This window comes from Trifolium pratense, linkage group LG3, assembly GCF_020283565.1.
Source record: "Trifolium pratense cultivar HEN17-A07 linkage group LG3, ARS_RC_1.1, whole genome shotgun sequence".
NCBI classification, from domain to species: domain Eukaryota; kingdom Viridiplantae; phylum Streptophyta; class Magnoliopsida; order Fabales; family Fabaceae; genus Trifolium; species Trifolium pratense.
The window spans coordinates 14,718,810-14,738,766 of NC_060061.1; the positions used below are offsets into that span (position 1 = coordinate 14,718,810).

The 19,957-nt window shown below is 33.8% G+C and overlaps 3 protein-coding genes across 5 annotated transcripts; all 3 read left to right on the forward strand.

Moving 5' to 3' along the window:
• Positions 1–1,134: 1,134 nt before the first annotated feature.
• LOC123912742 (2-carboxy-1,4-naphthoquinone phytyltransferase, chloroplastic) lies at positions 1,135–4,680 on the forward strand. 3 transcript variants are annotated; one of them, XM_045963298.1, is made up of 11 exons: positions 1,135–1,536; positions 1,874–2,114; positions 2,562–2,665; positions 2,796–2,867; positions 2,990–3,128; positions 3,211–3,317; positions 3,394–3,496; positions 3,574–3,612; positions 3,698–3,808; positions 3,948–4,013; positions 4,102–4,680. In XM_045963298.1, exons 1-11 carry the CDS (start codon positions 1,472–1,474, stop codon positions 4,222–4,224), a joined length of 1,170 nt encoding a protein of 389 aa, XP_045819254.1. In that variant the 5' UTR covers positions 1,135–1,471; the 3' UTR covers positions 4,225–4,680. The 3 variants fall into 3 exon arrangements, with proteins under 3 accessions (XP_045819254.1, XP_045819255.1, XP_045819256.1); XM_045963299.1 differs by having other exon boundaries at positions 1,261–1,536; positions 3,397–3,496; XM_045963300.1 differs by lacking the exon at positions 3,948–4,013 and having other exon boundaries at positions 1,261–1,536.
• A 293-nt stretch (positions 4,681–4,973) lies between these two features.
• Positions 4,974–10,502, forward strand: LOC123912743 (LMBR1 domain-containing protein 2 homolog A-like). The gene is made up of 14 exons (XM_045963302.1): positions 4,974–5,743; positions 5,852–5,928; positions 6,612–6,770; positions 7,080–7,293; positions 7,489–7,575; positions 7,666–7,805; positions 7,954–8,034; positions 8,112–8,176; positions 8,436–8,608; positions 8,718–8,848; positions 8,947–9,034; positions 9,205–9,418; positions 9,620–9,723; positions 9,840–10,502. Exons 1-14 carry the CDS (start codon positions 5,576–5,578, stop codon positions 10,266–10,268), a joined length of 2,130 nt encoding a protein of 709 aa, XP_045819258.1. The 5' UTR covers positions 4,974–5,575; the 3' UTR covers positions 10,269–10,502.
• Positions 10,503–11,528: 1,026 nt separating this feature from the next.
• LOC123912744 (bifunctional riboflavin biosynthesis protein RIBA 1, chloroplastic-like) lies at positions 11,529–17,454 on the forward strand. Its single transcript, XM_045963303.1, has 7 exons — positions 11,529–11,736; positions 12,893–13,247; positions 13,376–13,597; positions 13,975–14,297; positions 14,909–15,038; positions 16,315–16,611; positions 16,775–17,454. Exons 1-7 carry the CDS (start codon positions 11,690–11,692, stop codon positions 17,024–17,026), a joined length of 1,626 nt encoding a protein of 541 aa, XP_045819259.1. The 5' UTR covers positions 11,529–11,689; the 3' UTR covers positions 17,027–17,454.
• The last annotated feature ends 2,503 nt before the right edge of the window (positions 17,455–19,957 follow it).

Here is a 19,957-nt window from a genome sequence, read left to right on the forward strand (position 1 = left end):
AAGTGTGTATTTTTATGTGATCGGACTTTTATGGTATGTTTGTTAGAGAAGAAAAAGAAGAGAGAGATAGCTAAGAGGTGAGACAATTTCTCTTGTTTGGTATACATAGAAATTGAGAAGACATATTAATTTGTTGTCGGACCCATCACTATTCCTTTTCTTCTCTCATGTGCGAAGAAATGTGAGAAAGCTTTCTTTTTTTACTAATTTTCAACTTTGCCCCTGCATTCACGACAATATACTAATAACATTGCATCTTGGCCAAAACAAATTTACTCTGTTTCATGTCATTATTTTTAAAAAAAGTTTTGGTCAATTAATTAAGTTGATTTAATTTATATATCTAATTGAAATCAACTCAGGTATTTAGTTAATTGAATTAAAATAAATCAATCAATTTTAGAGAAGGTGTTTTTAGTTAAGGACATTTTTGTAATTTTCATAATAATTAACACTTTTTTCTCTTCAATTTCTCTTTTTTTTTTTTCTCTTAATACATCAAATCTAATCTATTTCTCAAGGTTATCAAAACCGGACCGGACCGGCCGGTCGGACCGGTCGGGCCGTGAACCGGTCATGAAAATGGTTCGGTTTTGAGCAAAAAACGGATAGGAAACCGACCGGCAAAAAACGCGTGAACCGGGGTCGGACCGAGTCGAACCGGCGAACCGACCGGGCGGTTCAAGCAGTTTTGCAGATTTTATTTTATTTTTATAAAAAAATAAGGCAAAATGACGTCGTTTTAATTTTTTTCTAAAAAAAAAAAAATCTGAAACAAAACAACGACGTCATAGGAATAGGAAAGGTTTTTGTTTTTCATCTATTTTTCATTTGGTTTGAATTATAAATTTTATGTTATGTTGACTTGTGATATTTTATCTTTTTAATGTGTGAAATTATGAAATATTGAGCAATTATTCATATATATTTATTTATATATTAATTAAAATATATATTTAATTAAAAACGGTTCGACTCCGATTAAACCCGGTCCGACCAATTGAACCTTGAACCGGTGAGCTCTCTGGTTCGATGACCTCTGACAACCTTGCTATTTCTCACTTCTTTATTTATTCTCTTACTCTCTATCACTTTTTTCTCTCTTATCGATTTCTCTTCGCAATCAAACATACCATTAGTGGCCAAATTACAATTATTGTGAGGGGAGTAAAAACAGTGACCGTAGTAACCTTAGGTGGCAGTATCCTAATGGTCCATGGAAGGATTGGTATTGATAGGATACGATATGATTATGATGATGATATCTCCATTTATACAACAACTTCAAAAAACTTAGTTTTCTTTGTTTGTTCTTTCCACTTTCACTCAGTTATCTACTTCATCTGTCAAACTCAACTCACTCATAATAATCACACTCTTCACTTATCCTCGATATGAAAAAACGTGAAGCAATGAAATAGCTTGTGTTTGTGTTGTTGTGACTATTATTATTAAAGGATAACAACATTAAATGGCTGCTACATGTTGTAACCTCACACATTCTTCTCTTTTCCTTAATCACCACTTATTCAAAAGGCAAGTCCCCTATTTTTATCTTTCTATATTCAATTCAATCAATCATATCATAGAATAGAAATATACATACAAATGGAATTAATGGAAATATACATTTAACATGTCATGTTACATGGCTTTGGCATGGTGGTCAAAGGTCTGGACCTTGTAGTGTGCTCCTTTCAATGTCCGAGATTAGAGTCCTATATGTGTCACTTTCTCTGTCTGGTCAGTCCAGGCAGAGCTGACTTTAATTGGGCCCTACTCGGATTAGTCGGTTCTTGAGTCGGATAATGATCGTTGAGTTTTTTTAAAAAAATATGACATGTCATTAATGTTGGTTAATTTTCATTTTCAGGTGTCATTTAGTTTCCAAAGGGTCAAAATGTAGTAGTATTAGTAGTGTGGAAAAATTCTTCCATAGGAGATTTCAAGTTGAAAGAAGGCATCACTACCTAAATGTAGAATTATCCTCCTCTTCTTCTAGTTCCAGCTTTGAAGATGTTGGAGAGGAAATTCAAGAGGATGTTTCAATGGAAACGTTGATTTGGAGGGCTATCAAATTGCCTATTTACTCTGTTGCGTTGGTCCCTCTCACGGTGAGCATCTCAACTAGACTTACTTTTTTTTGGTAGATAGACAAAATGACAATCCATTGGAAACTCACACACACATAACCTCGGTCATGGCATCTGATTTAGCAATTTCAGCGTTTCTGCCAGTTGAGCTAGGACTTGTGGACTCAACTATACTTACTTTACTTTATTCTTACTATTTAATTATTAAATTCAGCAAAGTCCTTCATATTGTAGAAAAATATGAACATATATGTTTGCGCAACCGCAATAGCGGTTGTAAACTGGCTCCGAAACCCTTATGTTGCAACCTCTATTGTGGTTACAGACCGCACACCGCAATTAAAACTATCATCATTCTGACTGCAACACAAATTTTCCATTTTTTTTATTGCATTGTGAATTCATGTCATTTTAAGCAATGCACATGCACCAGTGTTACAGTTTTGTTTTATATCATTCCACAAATAGGTAGGAAGTGCAGCAGCTTATTTACAAACAGGCATATTCTCAGCTAAATGCTATGTTGTTCTACTGGTTTCTTCAGTTCTTGTTATTACCTGGCTCAACTTAAGGTAAATTCCAATGCTGTTTGAGGGATTGATAGATTGAATAAGAAATAGAATTGAATGATTTTTCAAAGATTCACATTGGAGTTTCTTTATTGATTTTTCTTAAGTAGTTTCTTATATATGGTTATGGCAGCAATGATGTTTATGATTTTGACACTGGAGTTGACAAGAACAAAAAGGAATCAGTTGTAAACCTTGTTGGAAGGTTAGTTTCTCTAAAACTTGCATTTGGTGTTTGCCTATTTTCTTTTCCTTCTGTCTTTGAAATGAAAAATAAAATAAATATATAACTTGGCTTGTTTTTCTCCTCATGTTGAATTCGGAAAGCCGCACAGGAATCTTTGTTGTTGCATACTTATGCCTTGCTCTTGGCTTCGCTGGGTTGACTTGGGCTGCTATTGAGGCAGGAAACGTGCGTTCAGTGTTGTTTCTTACGTGTGCAATTATTTGTGGCTATATATATCAGGTAAAATTTTCTGGTGATATCATAATCTTGTTGTAGGGAAACTTTTCAGTCATAAGCTAACATTTACCCGTCACTGTTGTAGTGTCCACCATTTCGGTTAAGCTATCAGGGGCTGGGAGAGCCTTTGTGTTTTGCAGCATTTGGTCCTTTTGCTACTACTGCTTTTTATTTAGTACACGGCAGTGCAAGGTTATCTCAGTTACCTGACTTCAGAGTTATAACATCTATTTTCCATCGCTTGACTGTTGTTTTTGAATGATTTTAGTGGTGTGACAAACCATTTCCCCTTGAGTGGAACAGTACTTTCAGCATCAATCCTTGTCGGCTTCACAACATCTCTTATCCTTTTTTGCAGTCATTTCCATCAGGTACTGTTATTTCTGAATTCCAATTATTAGAGTACCTTCAAATAGTTGACATTTTTTTTTGTTGGTGTATAACACAGGTGGATGGAGACAAAGAAGTTGGAAAATTATCGCCTTTGGTAGATGCACTTTGTTATATTGAACTTTTTCCTTTATCTATGTTGTTAATGTGGATATAACTGTTATTTATTTCACATTTTTCAGGTTAGACTTGGCACTGAAAAAGGTGCAGAGGTAGTGAAAGTAACAGTCTTGATGCTCTATGCTCTTTTGGTTGCTTTTGGTCTAAGCAAGACACTTCCTCTCACTTGTATTGTGAGTACTTTTAGTTTCGACATCTTTATGCATCTCATATTTCGGTTTTCTACCTTTCTTTGCGTGTATAGTTTCTATTCTCGACCAGTCACTTATGATTTAATCTTGTGGTTATGAATATTGAATATGGTTGTACTAGTTTGTTTGTGCATTGACATTACCGGTCGGAAACCTGGTAGTTAGATTTGTCGAAGAGAATCACAGGGTAAGCAAAAGACTATTGTTTTAGTCTTTGTTATTCTAGTATAATTTCTAGTATTTTTTAATATTAAAACTAGGTTGTGTTGTTTCAGGACAAAAACAAGATTTTCATGGCCAAGTACTTTTGTGTGAGGTTGCATGCTTTGTTTGGTGCTGCATTGGCTTTAGGGTTGATATTGGCTAGAATGGTTAATACTAGGCTATTGCTCAGATGAGGATACTTTTTCTTTTTTTTTTTTGGTAAAAAGATATATTATTTGAAGTAAGGATTTTCTTCAAGAGGATCAAGGATGCAACCCTAGTCCCTATGTGGTGCAAGAGCTACATCTTTTGGTATATGAACACTTCATCTGGCTAAACAAGCTCGAAGAAACTGTTGGATTGTAACAAATCTAGAGTGGTTTGCTGCATGCCTGCATCAGCAAGCCTGCGGCTTACCGCGTCAATCAGAAGAGGTCAGGGGATGGTTACGCTACCTAGAGCCTAGGCTCCCCACTTTAATTTTTCAATTGATAGTGCATAGTTGATTAAATGATTAGTATCATGGCAACATTTGCTGATAGGAAATTTTTATAAGTCCTATTCCTAATGATAAGACATGAACTAAATTTGTGCTGTACTTTTATATTTTCCAAGAAACATTACAAACTTGAATTGAATTGGATTTACCATTTTGGTGAATGGACTACAACAAAGGTGCCTCTATAATATGATATTGTAATTACAGTAACAATTGCAGACTACCATATGAAACCTTATTGTTGGTATTGAGCTCAGTGTGCAAATAGTGCCCTTAAAAACCTCCTCATTCAAGTGCATTGGATATTATGGTCACTTTGTTTTACTTGCAATTTAGGCTAATGGATATTTGGAAATAAAATAGGTTAATAATATAGGTTAATACTAATTGTATAAAAATTATGGTTCTAGATTTTATAATTTTGGTAAAGTTGAAATTTAGGGTGAAGGGACGGTCCTCGGTACAAGGTAGGGAAGACCTTAACTCTCAGAGAATATTTATAAAAATATTTACATTTAACTCATTCTCATCCAAAGACACTAGCAGGACTCGAACTCAGAATATCTTGAACTAAGACCTATTTTCACCACTAGACCAAACTTTGGAGATAAAATTCTAGTTTTGTATATTAATTTGTGGTTTGTTAAAAATTTGTATTATTAGTTCTGCAAGACAAAACGGTATTTATTTATTTATTTATTTATGAGTTACATAGGAGTATATGATGTTATGATTATGAGGTGGGGTTACACATGTTATTAAAAGAGAACAAGTATGTGTAGAGCAAAAATAGGGTCATTTTGACCGGTTCTTCATACTTAAAAAAAATTCACCTCTCAGTTTATCAGATATTCACATCATCACCAGAGAGTCTCTCTGGTTTCCCTTTTCTGTGTCTCTTTCTTCTAATGTAATGTTCTTCAGACAAAGGGAAAAGATCCAAGGGGTACGCAAATTGCATTACATTACATACATATATGTATATTAAACAAAAAAAGTAACATATGTAATAATAATTGAAAGAAAATACAAAAACATTCATTAAAATGAGGGTGTTCTATATGTTTTCATTGCCAATGACTATTGGCATGGTTATTTTCACATTGAAATATTTCTCTGGACCTGATGTGCCCAAATATGTGTTCTTCACCGTCGCTTATGCTTGGTTCTGCTCCCTCTCCATCATCATCCTTGTCCCTGCCGATATATGGACGGTATTTTCCATTTATATATCTTGTTTTTCATAAAGTTATATACCTTATTGCTTTAATTTTTTGATTCATGTCTATTTGATTGAGAAATTTTCCTTCATTGATTGTTAGACGCTAAATAATAATTATAATGGAGCAATTTCCTTCTTATGGAGTTTATCATATTGGAGTACCTTCTTACTTACATGGTAAGCTTCTTCCTTTTAATACAACCCTTACAATTAGAATATGTCTTGTACCCCTTTGATCAATTCCTATGAAATTTAATAGATATGTGTAGTGTTTGATATATGTTAAGAGTCTCATATCTGTTGCGAGATGACCTGAATATATGTTTATAAGTGAGGGAAATCTTCATCTTATATGCCGGTTTTGTAGGGTGTAGTTAGGTTCAACTCCTAATTCTAAGATAGTATCAGAGCTTCCTCCACGATCTGTCGGGTCGCTTGCTATCAGGTTTCTGATTGGGTCATCCACTATTTATATTCGCGCACCAAGTCCAATAGTGCTGGACGCGAGGGGGTCTGTTAAGAGCCATACATCAGTTACGAAATGGCCTGAATATATGTTTATAAGTAAGGACAATCCTCACCAACTCCCAATTCTAAGAGTATATATGCATTAAGCATGGAATCCCGGGTTCAAACCCAGGCCACTGCACATCAGCGTCCCCTTAAGCTACCAATTGAGTTGCACTTATGGGACGATATTTCCACTACTATTATTCACTGTCTTTCAGTTTTTTTATAAGTTGACCTAATTGACATGAAGTTGTGTACCTTATTCATGTGATCTTTTAGGGTATTTATGGCAGCTAGGTTAATAGGGAAAAAACACTCATAGTTTTGTATTAAATTATTTTTCTAAACAGGGCTGTGGTTCCCCTTCTTCAGGGTTACGAAGATGCTGGAGACTTTACGGTGAAAACAAGATTAAGGACAAGCTTACACCATAACCTTGTTTTCTATCTCTCCCTTGGTTCTGTGGGACTTTTTGGATTGATATTACTAATAGCTCTTAACAAATTTTGGTTTGCTTCTCTTTCTTTTCGCCTTTTTTTTTTGTTCTTCGTTTATTATTTACTTGAATCATCAAATGTGATCACTTCATTTGTTATGTGTGCTGATTGGTTTCACAATTGATTTTTAAATTGCGGTTACAGTTACACTGTGAAACCTTTATATTGTGGCAAAATATTGCCATGCAGTCAAAATTGAAGTTGCCGCAATGCCATTGCGAAGATCTCAAAATCTTTTATATTGTGTCCTCCATTGTGGTTGCAAACCACAATTTAAAACCATGCAAGTTCTTATTTTACTCTATGCTTGATAATTTGCAGGAGTGGTAGTGTTTTGGGTTTTGCCATGGCTTGCTCTAACACCTTTGGACTTGTTACCGGTGCATTTCTACTTGGATTTGGTATGAGTGAAATTCCAAAGGGAATTTGGTTAAGTGCTGATTGGACCATTCAGCAAAAAGTTCTTTCCCATAAAGTTGCGAAAATGGCTGTCAAATTAGACGACGCTCATCAAGATTTTTCAAATGCTATTGTTGTAAGTTAGCCATACTATCATAACAATTTACTGCTTAAATTAGCATATTGTTAGTGTATTGAATCTTGCATCTAAAATTTGGTGTATGTATAGTAGATCATTTAAAATCTGCATTTTATTTATTGTTAAAAAGAAATACTTTCTTTTTATCCTTTATTCTTTGCAGATATGATTTTGATGGTGTGCCATTGTCAGATCACACAGGCAACATCAAAGCAAATGTCCAAGCGGGATTCGTTGAGACCCTACATGAATATAATTGACAAAATGCTCGTTCATATGGTAAAGTCTACGAGTTCATAATATTTTCAAGCATTTATAGATTCTAAATGTTCGATTGCTAGGTGTTGATGTAACATCGGTTTTTTCTAGTTAGAAGAAGACCCTTCCTTCAAGCCACAGGGTGGAAGACTAGGAGAAAGTGACATGGATTATGATACAGATCAGAAATCAATGGCATCACTAAGACGTCGTCTTAGAAGAGCTCGTGAGCAGTACTATCGATATAGAAGGTAGATACTGATCTATTTGCTATAAAATTCGGTTTCTGAATTCTATCAAAGTCGAGGATTCTTGTGATGATGGTTAGCCTTTCTCTTCAAGTACTAATTACATTTTGTTAACTATTACGATTAATATTAGTACTGTTATTATTTGCAGCGAATATACAAAATTTGTCCTACAAGCCCTTGAGCTAGAGGATACGATAAAGAACTACGACCGTCGTGATGCTACAAGATGGTTCGCTCCTAACCTACACCTCTTTTTCTCATTATTTATCCTCTCATCTTTAAATATATATTATTCCACTCTTGCAGGAGATATATTTCATGCTTGAGGCCTGAACGAATAGGCAAAGTAGGTGCAGTTCTGGATACAATTGGTACTCACCATATATTATTAAATTTTATGAGCTTTTCAGTCATTTTTTTCTCAATGGAAAATAATTTTTTTTAAAATCATAGTACTTGTTGAACTACTGCACATAGTGTTTGATCATAATTGAATTGCGGCATTGCGCTGAGTATTGTCACAACAGCAATCAGGAATATATATTTGTTCACACAATACTCTCGCACTACACTTTTTTATATACCGAAGAGAACAATTTTATATGGCTGAAATATGTTGATTTATCACAGAGTTTCTATGGCGATGTATATTAAGGAAACAGCTTGAGAAATCATTGGCCGTTATATTAGGCTTCATGTCGTTCGCTATTCTATTAGCAGAGGCTACCATACTACTTGGCGTTGATCTATCTCTTTTCTCTATCCTGGTACATGCTGCCGGACAGAGAGAAGTGCTTGTGCAGGTGATATTTGTAGACATGTTCCAATTTAGTCATTCTCTTCGAAAATAATATTATTTTGACTTTTTTCTTAAATATCTTCGTCTTTCTGATTGTTCGATTCTTTTCACAGTTAGCTGCTTTCGTCCCTTTGATGTATATGTGTGTTTGTACATATTATTCCTTGTTTAAAATGGGAATGTTGATGTTTTACTCACTGACACCAAGACAAACAAGCTCCGTAAGCTTGCTTATGATATGCTCGTAAGTTTTCGACGTTTTCATATTATATATTCTTAGTCTTTGGTGTGTATTATAGTTATTCTAAATTTCTTCCCTGTGCATTGCACATCTTCTTGCAGACAGGTGGCAAGATATGCTGCACCTATTTCATACAACTTTCTCAATCTCATAAATATTGGTGGGAATAGAAAAACCATTTTCGAAAAAGTATTTAACTGTTGCCTCCATCTTTATTCACATGTCACAATGTTTAGATGAGGTTCGTTTTAACTTTTAAATGCTTAAAACGAACCTCATCTAAGCATTGTGAATTTTGCTTCATTACTTTTTCGCAAAGATTGATATTTACACCGGAGTGTGAAACAAAATTTGTGCAGAAAATGGGAAACATTGACGATGCTGTTCCTTTTTTTGGGAAAGGATTCAACAAAATTTATCCTGTTATCATGGTTATATACACTTTACTAATAGCGGGAAATTTCTTTAACCGAGTAATTGACTATTGTGGGAATTGGAAAATATTCAAGTTCAGTGATGATGCAGAAGATATGGACGGATTTGATCCGTCCGGAGTAATAATCTTACAGAAAGGTAAGTTTCAAGCATTTTAGTTACTATATTTTATGTGCCATTTTTTCAACACAAAACAATCTACATTTTATTATGTGCAGCCACAATTTCGTAGTCTTGTAAAAAAAAAAACGTCATTTTCTAAGTCGTGTGAAAATAGATCATTTTCTTAGACGCGTTACCGTAACTTAATTTTTTTTTATCTTCAATTTTTCTCCTCAGAACGTTCTCTTCTTCAGCAAGGGCACAATGTCGGCGAACTTGTTTTCCCTTTAGCTAGGAGTTTCAGCGTAATTATGGATGTTGAGTCTGCCAACAAGACCAAGGTACAAATTCAAAACCTGTTTTGATAATTTTTCATTTTCCAATTCTTCGAAAGCTAACAAAATTTAATAACTATTTGATCAAAAGTCTCAATGCTAGTTTTATGATACTTTCACAGGCTATGGATGAGAGTGGCGCCGGTGAAGATAAAACTATCATCATGGTAGAGCCGAAAAGTGAAGAAACTCAGAATGACAGCAGAAAAATTGGTGGAAGAAAGTATTCAGCCTTAAGGACAAACCTGAATGAAGAAGGTTCAAGTAAAGATTTCAGCGTTGAAAGAGATTCTTCCTCTACGACAAATGATTCTCGTCGGGACATTAGTTTAGGGCCAGCGTCTCCGTCTGTGTTAGCCTCAAAATGGGAATCAATGATGCATGGATTTAAAAGTTTGAAATCTAACATTGACTCGAATAGATTCCTCCCTCTTAGTAGTAGTACTCATACATCCTCTATAAACTCAACATCTTCATTTGAATCTCTTGATGATATATTTGATAGATTGCGACGTCCACCTTCAGAACACAGAGATTTGGGTGCCGAATAATATGATCATAGAGAAGATTCAAGGAAATTGAGTTTGCAAGATAAACTGAAATGTACTATAGGAATATTTCAAACATGACTTAATCTGCTTCAAAATTTTGTTTATTATGAACAAGAGTTGCCTGTACAACTTATGGAGATTATGTCCATGTTGCACAGATTTGTTTATATTTATAGTCATAAGATTTTGTATGACATAAGTTTATTGAAAAGTATTGTATATTCTCAAAGATAAAAGTCATAATTAAGATGTGCATTATGCCATATTTTTGCACTTTTTGAATTGTATACTTGCAAGTCAGAAAAGATATTGGAACAACAAATTTAGACAAAAATAAGACAATACATTTTTCTCACATGTGTCGGGCTGCGTGCACAGACTCGGGAGATATACGGTGTCTATACGTTGTTTGAAAAAAAGTTGTTCAATAGCAGCTCTCATAACAAATAAACTCCTGAAAATGTCTTAGGGGCTGAAATTTAGGATATACCAAAAATGACATAATACATAGCTCTCCTGAATATTAGGATACTCAAAAATGACATAATACAAAAATATCAAAGAGAAAATAAAATTGAAGTGGATATACCACTAACATCCATCATCCAATATTCATTAAACTTGTTATGAAGTGTAGATGAACCTCAGCCACACTAGATTCAAGTTGAACAACTTTATGATGTCAGCAACATCTAGAATCTGGTCCACTAAAAAATCAATTCTTTCTTCACCAAAAAACAAAAGATCAATTTTTTTATTCCTTAAAATTTCACTAGTTTGTTCATATGAATGTTAAGTCACTTGATATCATAGAAACTATTTTGTACAAAAATAAAAAATTGTGCACATAAAAGTAAAATTGAAAGTGTAACAAAAAAAAAGTTTAAATGAAAGTGATAATCACTTAAACGTTTCTTATACATTTTTCTTTTAGAAAAATATAAATAAAACTTCTTAACAGAATAATTTTTATGGTGTGAGAATGACATTTGAAGGAATGACTTAACAAAAATAAATACCTAAAGTTATCTTATTTATTATTTAGTTATGGATTTAATTGATATGCACCGACGGTGTAAAATAATTTTACACTATCAACCAATATCAATACCATATTTTCCGCCACATCACCCCACTTCACTCAATTTTTTTGATATGGCATGACAAAATAATGATTATTTATTGCATGATGGTGTAAAACTATTTTACACCGTCGGTACATATCAATTATACTCATATGTTATTTTGGATTATGACCGCAGTATCATGATCTTTTTTTTGACGGAAGTGTCATGATCTTTGTGAATTGAACCTTCCAGTCATCTAATCTAATATCTAATCCAACACAACGCAGAACGCAGCAACCAAACCCAATAAAATCCATATTTGGGGCTGAAACCCTAAACACCAACCCCATAACTATGGCTTCTTCTCTCCATCTCTCCACTCCATCTCTCTCACGCCCAAGGTCAGTCAATTTCCCTTTCTCTATTTTCATTATCGTTTCTCGAACCAACCATTTTCACACAATTATAAAAACAGCTTATCACATTTTTCATAAGCTTTTTTCAGATTATTTTATAACTTCTCCAAGAAAGCTTATAGCATATACAGAAACAATTTTATTTTATTTATCTGATGCCATAAAAATAGCATATGTAAGCTTATACATAAGTGTTTGTGCAATAAGTTATTTATCCAAACGGGGCCTTAATTGTACCTCTGTGTCAAAAAGAAAATTCAAGACCAACACTTTGTTCCTTAATCTTATCTGTTTCAATCACCCAAAAAAAAAAAAAAGGATGTTTAGCGCTTTCATTTCTTGCTAAGCTTTAGCTAAACATTCCTTCCTTATCAACTTTGTTGGACGGTTTGGCTTTTATTGAGATGGGTTGTAACTATGAAGCACGAACAACTCTAAGATTAGGCGTGTGCGTCGATGTCCAACACTTGTATGACACTCATACGACACGTATCGGAAGACTCAAACAAGTGTTCCAAAACAATTTATTTTTTATTTGCTTCATCACTCCTTAGACACCATTGGACACATTTCAGACACATAAAAAATGTATTAGAAAAATGTTGGTCAATGATGTTTTTTGAAATGCATCAATGAGGGGTTAACGACATTAGATTTGATTACTATTATATCTCAATTTAGAACTATTTAATATAATAATTTTTTTTGAAAACTTGGTATCCGGCCCTAGGACCGACTAATCCAAGGGACCAATCCCACCGCCCACTTGCAGGGGCCCCATTTAAAGCCAGAGTTTTTTTGCTCTGTATGGACTTAGCCCACCGAAATTGGCACCAAGGGAATCGAACCTGAGACCTTGAGAGGAGCATATTCCAAGGACTCAAGCCAACACCACTAGACCAACCCCAAGTGGGTTATAATAAATTGATCAATTTAGATCTTTTATAAATAATATTACTATTTTATTTAATTATAATAAATAAATTAATAGGCGTCGGTGTCCGATGTTTTTTAAATCATCAGTCTTTGTGTAGTGTCGGATGTCCCGTGCTTCATAGGGTTGTAGCCAAATAGCTGCACATTGTGTTTGGATATCACAGTTATTAATTGTAGCTTTTGTCTCCTCTTCTGTTCAATATAGGGTATGCAAAAATTTCAAATTGCTCAATGGGATGGGCAGTATAAATTCATCTATGATACATGTGCGTGGCTCAGATTTGCCGTTTGTTCGGCTGAGCTCTAAATTCCCTTCATGTCTCAATGCTGTAAGTAGAATTAAAGCTGCATTGGCCTCTGGAGGGGGAGACCTAAAAAACGAAGATCTGGTTGGTGTTGAATCGGCACAACCTAATGCAGTGGCGCTTGGAACATTGGGAGCAGACACGGCTTTAACAGGAAGTAGTTTTGCTGATGATAATGATGACTTTGATTCGGACAGTCCAACAAAAGGTTTTGCTTCCATACCAGAGGCCATTGAAGACATTCGGAACGGAAAGGTTGTTACTCGCTCTCTGTGTGGGTATTCTATTAACAGTTAGTGCAGGGAATGCTTGTATTGTTAAAAGTTTTGGTTTTGTATTGACGCCACTTAGCTTTACATTATTAACTAACATAAGTACTTCAGATGGTAGTGGTTGTAGATGATGAGGACAGAGAAAATGAAGGGGACTTAATCATGGCAGCACAGTTGGCAACACCTGAGGCTATGGCTTTTATTGTGAAGCATGGAACTGGCATTGTTTGTATAAGTATGAAAGAGGAAGATCTGGAGAGATTAGAGCTTCCTTTGATGGTCAACAGTCGGGATAATGATGAGAAACTCCGTACAGCATTCACTGTGACAGTGGTATGTACAATTTGGTGCGTGGATCTTTTTATCTGGAGTTAGTCTGTATCTATCTTGTTACAACAGCTAAAACACTATGTTTACTCACCTTATAATATGGCCAACTTTAGGGAATAATTTATCTCATCTTAACTGCACTTTTGTAGGCATTAAGTTTGACAAAAATTCAGCCCAGCTTCACATTGTTGCATTTTATATCTATTATCTCCCAGTATTTAATGGCCATTAACTTATTTTATTCTATAATAGCATCATGGCATAAAAAATGGTTGAACTTTAATAAACTATTATTTTGTGGTAGAAAGGTTTTTCATATGTAGTTCAGTGATTTATCAATGCAATTTGCTTTATTTAAAATTTTTACATGACATTTGTAGGATGCCAAACATGGTACCACCACAGGGGTGTCAGCTCAGGATAGGGCAACAACAGTTTTGGCTCTTGCATCCAAAGATTCAAAACCAAGGGATTTCAACCGCCCAGGCCATATTTTCCCATTAAAATACAGGGAAGGTGGTATCTTGAAGAGAGCTGGACATACAGAAGCTTCAGTTGATCTGGCAGTACTTGCTGGTTTGGATCCTGTGGCAGTTCTGTGTGAGGTTGTGGATGACGATGGTTCCATGGCAAGATTACCTAAGCTTCGCCAGTTTGCAGAGCGTGAAAATTTGAAAATTATATCTATTGCTGACTTGATAAGGTACTCTATGTGGGAGCATTTTGCGGAAGATGCAGTAAAATACTGTTAGAATACTAATATATCTTATAATATCTTATATAAGATATCATTACTTATAAGAGTATTTCTTAAGAGTAGATATTATATTACTTATTATTATTTTGATTTGTTCATGATTTAGGATTTAATTTGTGTATCCCTATAAATAGGGATTAGTGTTGAGCCTTTTGTATCACCCTACTTACTATTCAGTGATTATCAATAATATTCAGAGCTCTTATTGTTCTCTCTTCCATTTCCCTAACATCTCACAAATTCAACAAATACATTTTATGTGGTTAGTTCTTTTTTCTAATCTATGCATTTCACTGAATATATTTTTCATATACCATTACAAAAATTGAAATCCTATTTTGCCTATCTTCCATTTGTTAAATTCCTTGCATTGCAGTTATTAAACAAAAAATCTCCTTTAAGCACCGTTTAAATTTTTCCGTGGTTATTTTGTCTTTTTATACATCTATTTTTTGTTCCTTACTTGATTCTCCTTTATCCATTTGTTTCCTTCCTGGATACTTTTTTTTGCCATTTTGGTTTCTCATCAAAGGGAGTAACACCTATTAGCCTTGCAGGTATAGAAGGAAGAGAGATAAACTAGTGGAACGTGCTGGTGCTGCACTAATACCAACAATGTGGGGGCCATTCACAGCTAACTGTTACAGGTCACTTTTAGACGGGATGGAGCATATTGCGATGGTAAAGGTGAGAAATCTTGTGTTTATATTGAACAATATATATATATATATATGGATGGCAATATGCATGAAATTTCTTGATAGTTTAACTTTTAATTTGTAACCAAATAGGCAAGAAAAAAATCTAAGTATGGGAGGGATGCCAATATGTAGAGCAATATGATTTAGCTCAATCAGCACTTATTCTATGTTAAGCATACAGCACTGCTTTGGTGCATTATTTTCTATTCTTCAATCCCGCCATTTTTTACGAAACATATACTGATAAATGACCTACTGTTATATTTTTTTTGTGGTTGTTAAAATTAAAAAACTAAAGATAATAAAGGTAGAATGTTTATTTTTTGAAAGAAAAAATAATTGAGTCACATTGATGCTGCTGTTTTTTATTTTCTTCCTGCCGAGGGGATAATGATACTAGAAAGCCCATTCATTTTAATCCAGAGAGAGTTTCAAACTCACAGCATTCCATTAAATTCCTTGTTTGATAAAATCACTACCTTAGGAATAGAAGGTAAGGTATATTTTTTTAATTAGTAGAAGCTAAGCTATCGGCATAAAGCAAAATGACTTCCCTAAGAGTGTAGAAAGCATCGATGGAATTGGCACCTTAAGTTATCAAACTATTACAAATTGTCTGTCAACTGCTAAGGCTACAGGTCCCAAAAAACCTCAGATAGATGCTTTCCTCTTTTGCCAGTGAGATAGCTTGGAATTCTGCAGAGTGGTCCTGATGACTTTGTAGAATTCTGATCCAGAAATTCTTCAGCTTCAACTAAACAAATACGATATAGAATGCCTCTGAGCAGGAAGATGAATGTCCATGGAGTTTTCAAAATGGAAAGCAAAAAAAAGTAAAGAATAGGTCCTTGGTCCACAAATAGGATACACTGAGAGGTAAACTTTGAGTTTCGGCCTCTCTACTGCACGCGCAAGATTGAGTGAATTTTTTAGTAGTCTCAGGGATCTAGTTATCTTTTCAGATTTGAATGCGTTCCCCAGCAATTGCATTCTCATTCTGACTTAAATTGAGATGCCAGTCTATTTATTACATATAACGGACACTATTAGTGTGTCGTTTTTCCTTTAGTGATGAATTGATGTATACCCCCTTTTGTAACATTTTGCATTCAAGGTGTCATCTAGTAAGTGTACAAGCCTGAAGGATCTGCAAATTGGCAAACTCTTCCAATTATCTTGAACTTTTCCATTCTAAATCATTATATTGCTTGATTCAATGCTCGACATTTAGCTGGTGTTGTTGGACTTTTCTTGTTTAACAGGGTGACATTGGGGATGGTTGTGATGTTCTTGTGAGGGTACACTCAGAGTGTCTCACAGGAGACATATTTGGATCTGCCAGGTGTGACTGCGGAAATCAGCTTGCTCTTGCAATGCAACAGATTGAGGCTGCTGGTAGAGGTGTGTTAGTATATCTTCGTGGTCATGAAGGAAGGGGTATTGGATTGGGCCACAAGCTTCGTGCTTATAACCTACAGGATGAGGGAAGGGATACTGTAGAAGCAAATGAGGAGTTGGGATTACCTGTTGACTCAAGAGAGTATGGAATTGGTGCACAGGTAATTATAATATAACTAATTAGTGACTTGAATATTGAACATCTTAATTATTTTACTGTATTCAATTAATGGTGATTTACATGATTATTATGGAACTTAGAACTAGATATTTTACTTAGTTGCATTCACTCAAAAAGGTTCGAATTTCAAATTGTAATTGCAGATATTGAGGGACTTGGGTGTTCGTTCTATGAAGCTGATGACAAACAATCCGGCAAAATATGTTGGGCTCAAAGGTTATGGTTTGTCAATTTCCGGTAGGATCCCATTGTTATCACTTATCACAAACGAAAACAGGAGATACTTGGAAACCAAACGTGTGAAAATGGGACACATGTATGGCTTGGAATTTAACAGCAAATTGAATGGTAATGCTAGTAGTGTCGATGATTCCAATGCTGCTCCTGACACATAAACCTGCATTTTTTCTATAAGTTACACAAATTGTGCCACACGCAACAGAAGAGGAAGCAAAGTGTAAATTTCTATACTGCTGAAGATGGATCTAAGAAGATAAAAGAAACCTGATTCTACTTGTGACTTATTATTCTTTTTCTAATTCATTTGCATGATTTTTCTTCTGTCTTGGCACTATAAGTCATTTGAAACTTTATATAGTGTCATTTAATGTGTAATAGATAACACAATAGGTGAGGGCATTGTCTAAGACAAATTTGAGGTTAACTTTTCTTGCTTTCTTTGGTGGCTTTTTGTAGAAAACTAGATGTTCTGCTTTTTGTATAGTTTCATTATACAAGAGTGGGTGTTTTTTGTGGAGGTACCTTGTACAAGCGATTAAGGTGTATTTTTGTGACAATAAAGGTGCTCTTTGTTGAAAGATAATTTGTGGATTGTAATTTTATTTATTAAACTAATTACTCTAGTTAATAATAATTTTAGAAAGATAATTTTTGAATCAATATCATTTGGAACAAGATGGTTCTATTAAAGGTTTCATTATTTTTCTGATGCTTGATGCATAACTGGTTGCCTGCAAAAGATAATTTTGTGAAAAAAAAGGCGTTCCTTTATCCATCGGTATTTTGTGTTTGGGTGAATGTGGGGTGGAAGAAAATGTTTCTCATTTCTTTTTTAATTGTCTGATTTTTAGTAAACTTTGGTGTTCCATTTTGAGTTGGTTGAGTATTCGCTATGTGTTTCCTAATTACGCTTGAATCATGCTCGCCAATTTTGTGGTTTGTGCTCGGTTGGAAGGAAACTATGTGAGAAGTTTTATTTAATCTGGTTAGCAAGTATTTGGTCCTTTTAGAAGGTGAAGAATATAATCTTTTAACAAAAATAGTTTAATTCTAATCAAATGATGAAAATGTAAAGCTACTCTCTTGATTTTGGTTCAAATATGCTGATAAATTTTTTGGTTATGATTAAAAGTTAAAAGGGTAAATGATCATTTACCCCCCTGCAAAATAAGCAAATTTTCGTTTACCCCCCTGTGCATATTTTTTTTCTGTTTACCCCCCTGCAAAAAATAAATTCTCTCATTTTGCCCCCTGGCTGTACAGCAGAACATGTGACTGTGCAAATCTGCTGACGTGGCTTGTACACATGGAAAAAATCATTTATATTTTTTAAAAAAATTCCACGTCAGATATTTTTTTTTTATAAAAAATAAATTTTTTTTCCTACAAAATAAAAAAACCAATTTTCTTATTTTCTTTTCCCAAAATTAAAAAAAAATTCCTACAAATAATTTTTTTTCCTACAAAATTTTAAAAATTATATTTGTTTTCCTACAAACGAATTTAAAAAAAAAAATTCCTCCCAAAATAAAAAAACGAATTTTCTTATTTTACTCCCAAAATAAAGATTTACTCCGAAATAAAGTTTATTTCCAAATTAAATATTTTAAAGATTTATTTTCAAATCTCTTTAAATTAAAAAAAAAACATAATCTTTAATTTTTAAAAACAAAACTTTATTTTTTTTGTTAATCTCTTTGAATTAAAAAAAAAAAAATAGAAGAGGAAGTTTTATTTGTGTTTTCCTCTTCTACCAAAATTATATGTGATATTAAATTATAGAGCAAAAAAAATTAAGCAAAATTATGCTTCAATTCTTATGTGATATTAAATTGTGCAGCAACCTTAGCTTGTACTATATCTGCAGCACTAAATTACACAGACAAAAATGAAGATTCTATTTTTTTTAATTAAAAGATATTTGAAAATAAATCGTTAAATTCTTTATTTTGGGGACAAAATAAGAAAATTTAATTTTTTATTTATGCAAAAAAAGTTATTTTTGTACGAAATCTTTTATTTTTTTTTTATTTTGTAGGAAAAAAATTATTTGTAGGAAATTTTATTTTAAATTTTGGGAAAAAAAATCGTTTTTTTTTTTTTGTAGGATTTTTTTTTAAAAAAAAAATTTATGTGACATGGAATTTAAAAAATAAATATAAATGATTTTTTCCACGTGTACAAGCCACGTCAGCAGATTTGCACAGTCACATGTCCTGCTGTACACCTAGGGAGCAAAATGAGGGAATCTATTTTTTGCAGGGGGGGTAAACAGAAAAAAAATCTGCATAGGGGGGTAAACGAAAATTTGCTTATTTTGCAGGGGGTAAATGATCATTTACCCAAGTTAAAACAATGCTGATAACTTGATTTTTGGTGTACCAAATATAATTCACAATATTGAGTAAAGCAACTATGACAAGTTTACACTGAGCACTATAGCCTCTATCATAAATCTCTCGAATCTCATTAAAATGAGTAAAATTAGGAGGTTAATTGATGATACTGCTAGCTAAACCAATTCCAAATGTGGGAAGTAAATGGGCAATCTAACGCACAAGTTGGCATCTTCCTCCTCCATGATAGAGGTTGTAGTCTTCGCGCCTCCATCTTCCTCCTCCATGATTGAGGGAAGACATCGTCATCTTCCCTCAATTAGTACGGTTAAGGCACAAGTTAAAGATCGAGGGAAAACTACAACATTTCTCCATGAGCTTATCATTAGAACTTTATTGTGAACGATTCTCCACATGGCATGAATGATTGCGATCATGTGACACTTTGTTAGTTTTATATTTTTTCTTAACAGTAGACTAACAATAGGGACTCAAAGCAAATTTTTTAAAAGTGTTGGACTCAAAATATTTAAAGATAGAAGATCACGTGGCACTTCGTTAGTTTTATTTTCAAAATTTCAACCGTAGTATTTTTTGCAACAAATATTTAGATATAAGAATTTTTCAACTTTCGTTACCATTAATATCTTTCATACACAAGAAAAATTTAAATTAATCTCAAGTTTGAAGAGTTTTCTGTGATTTATTTTATTCTTAAAATTTTCATTTGTATTTTTTAGAGTAGACACT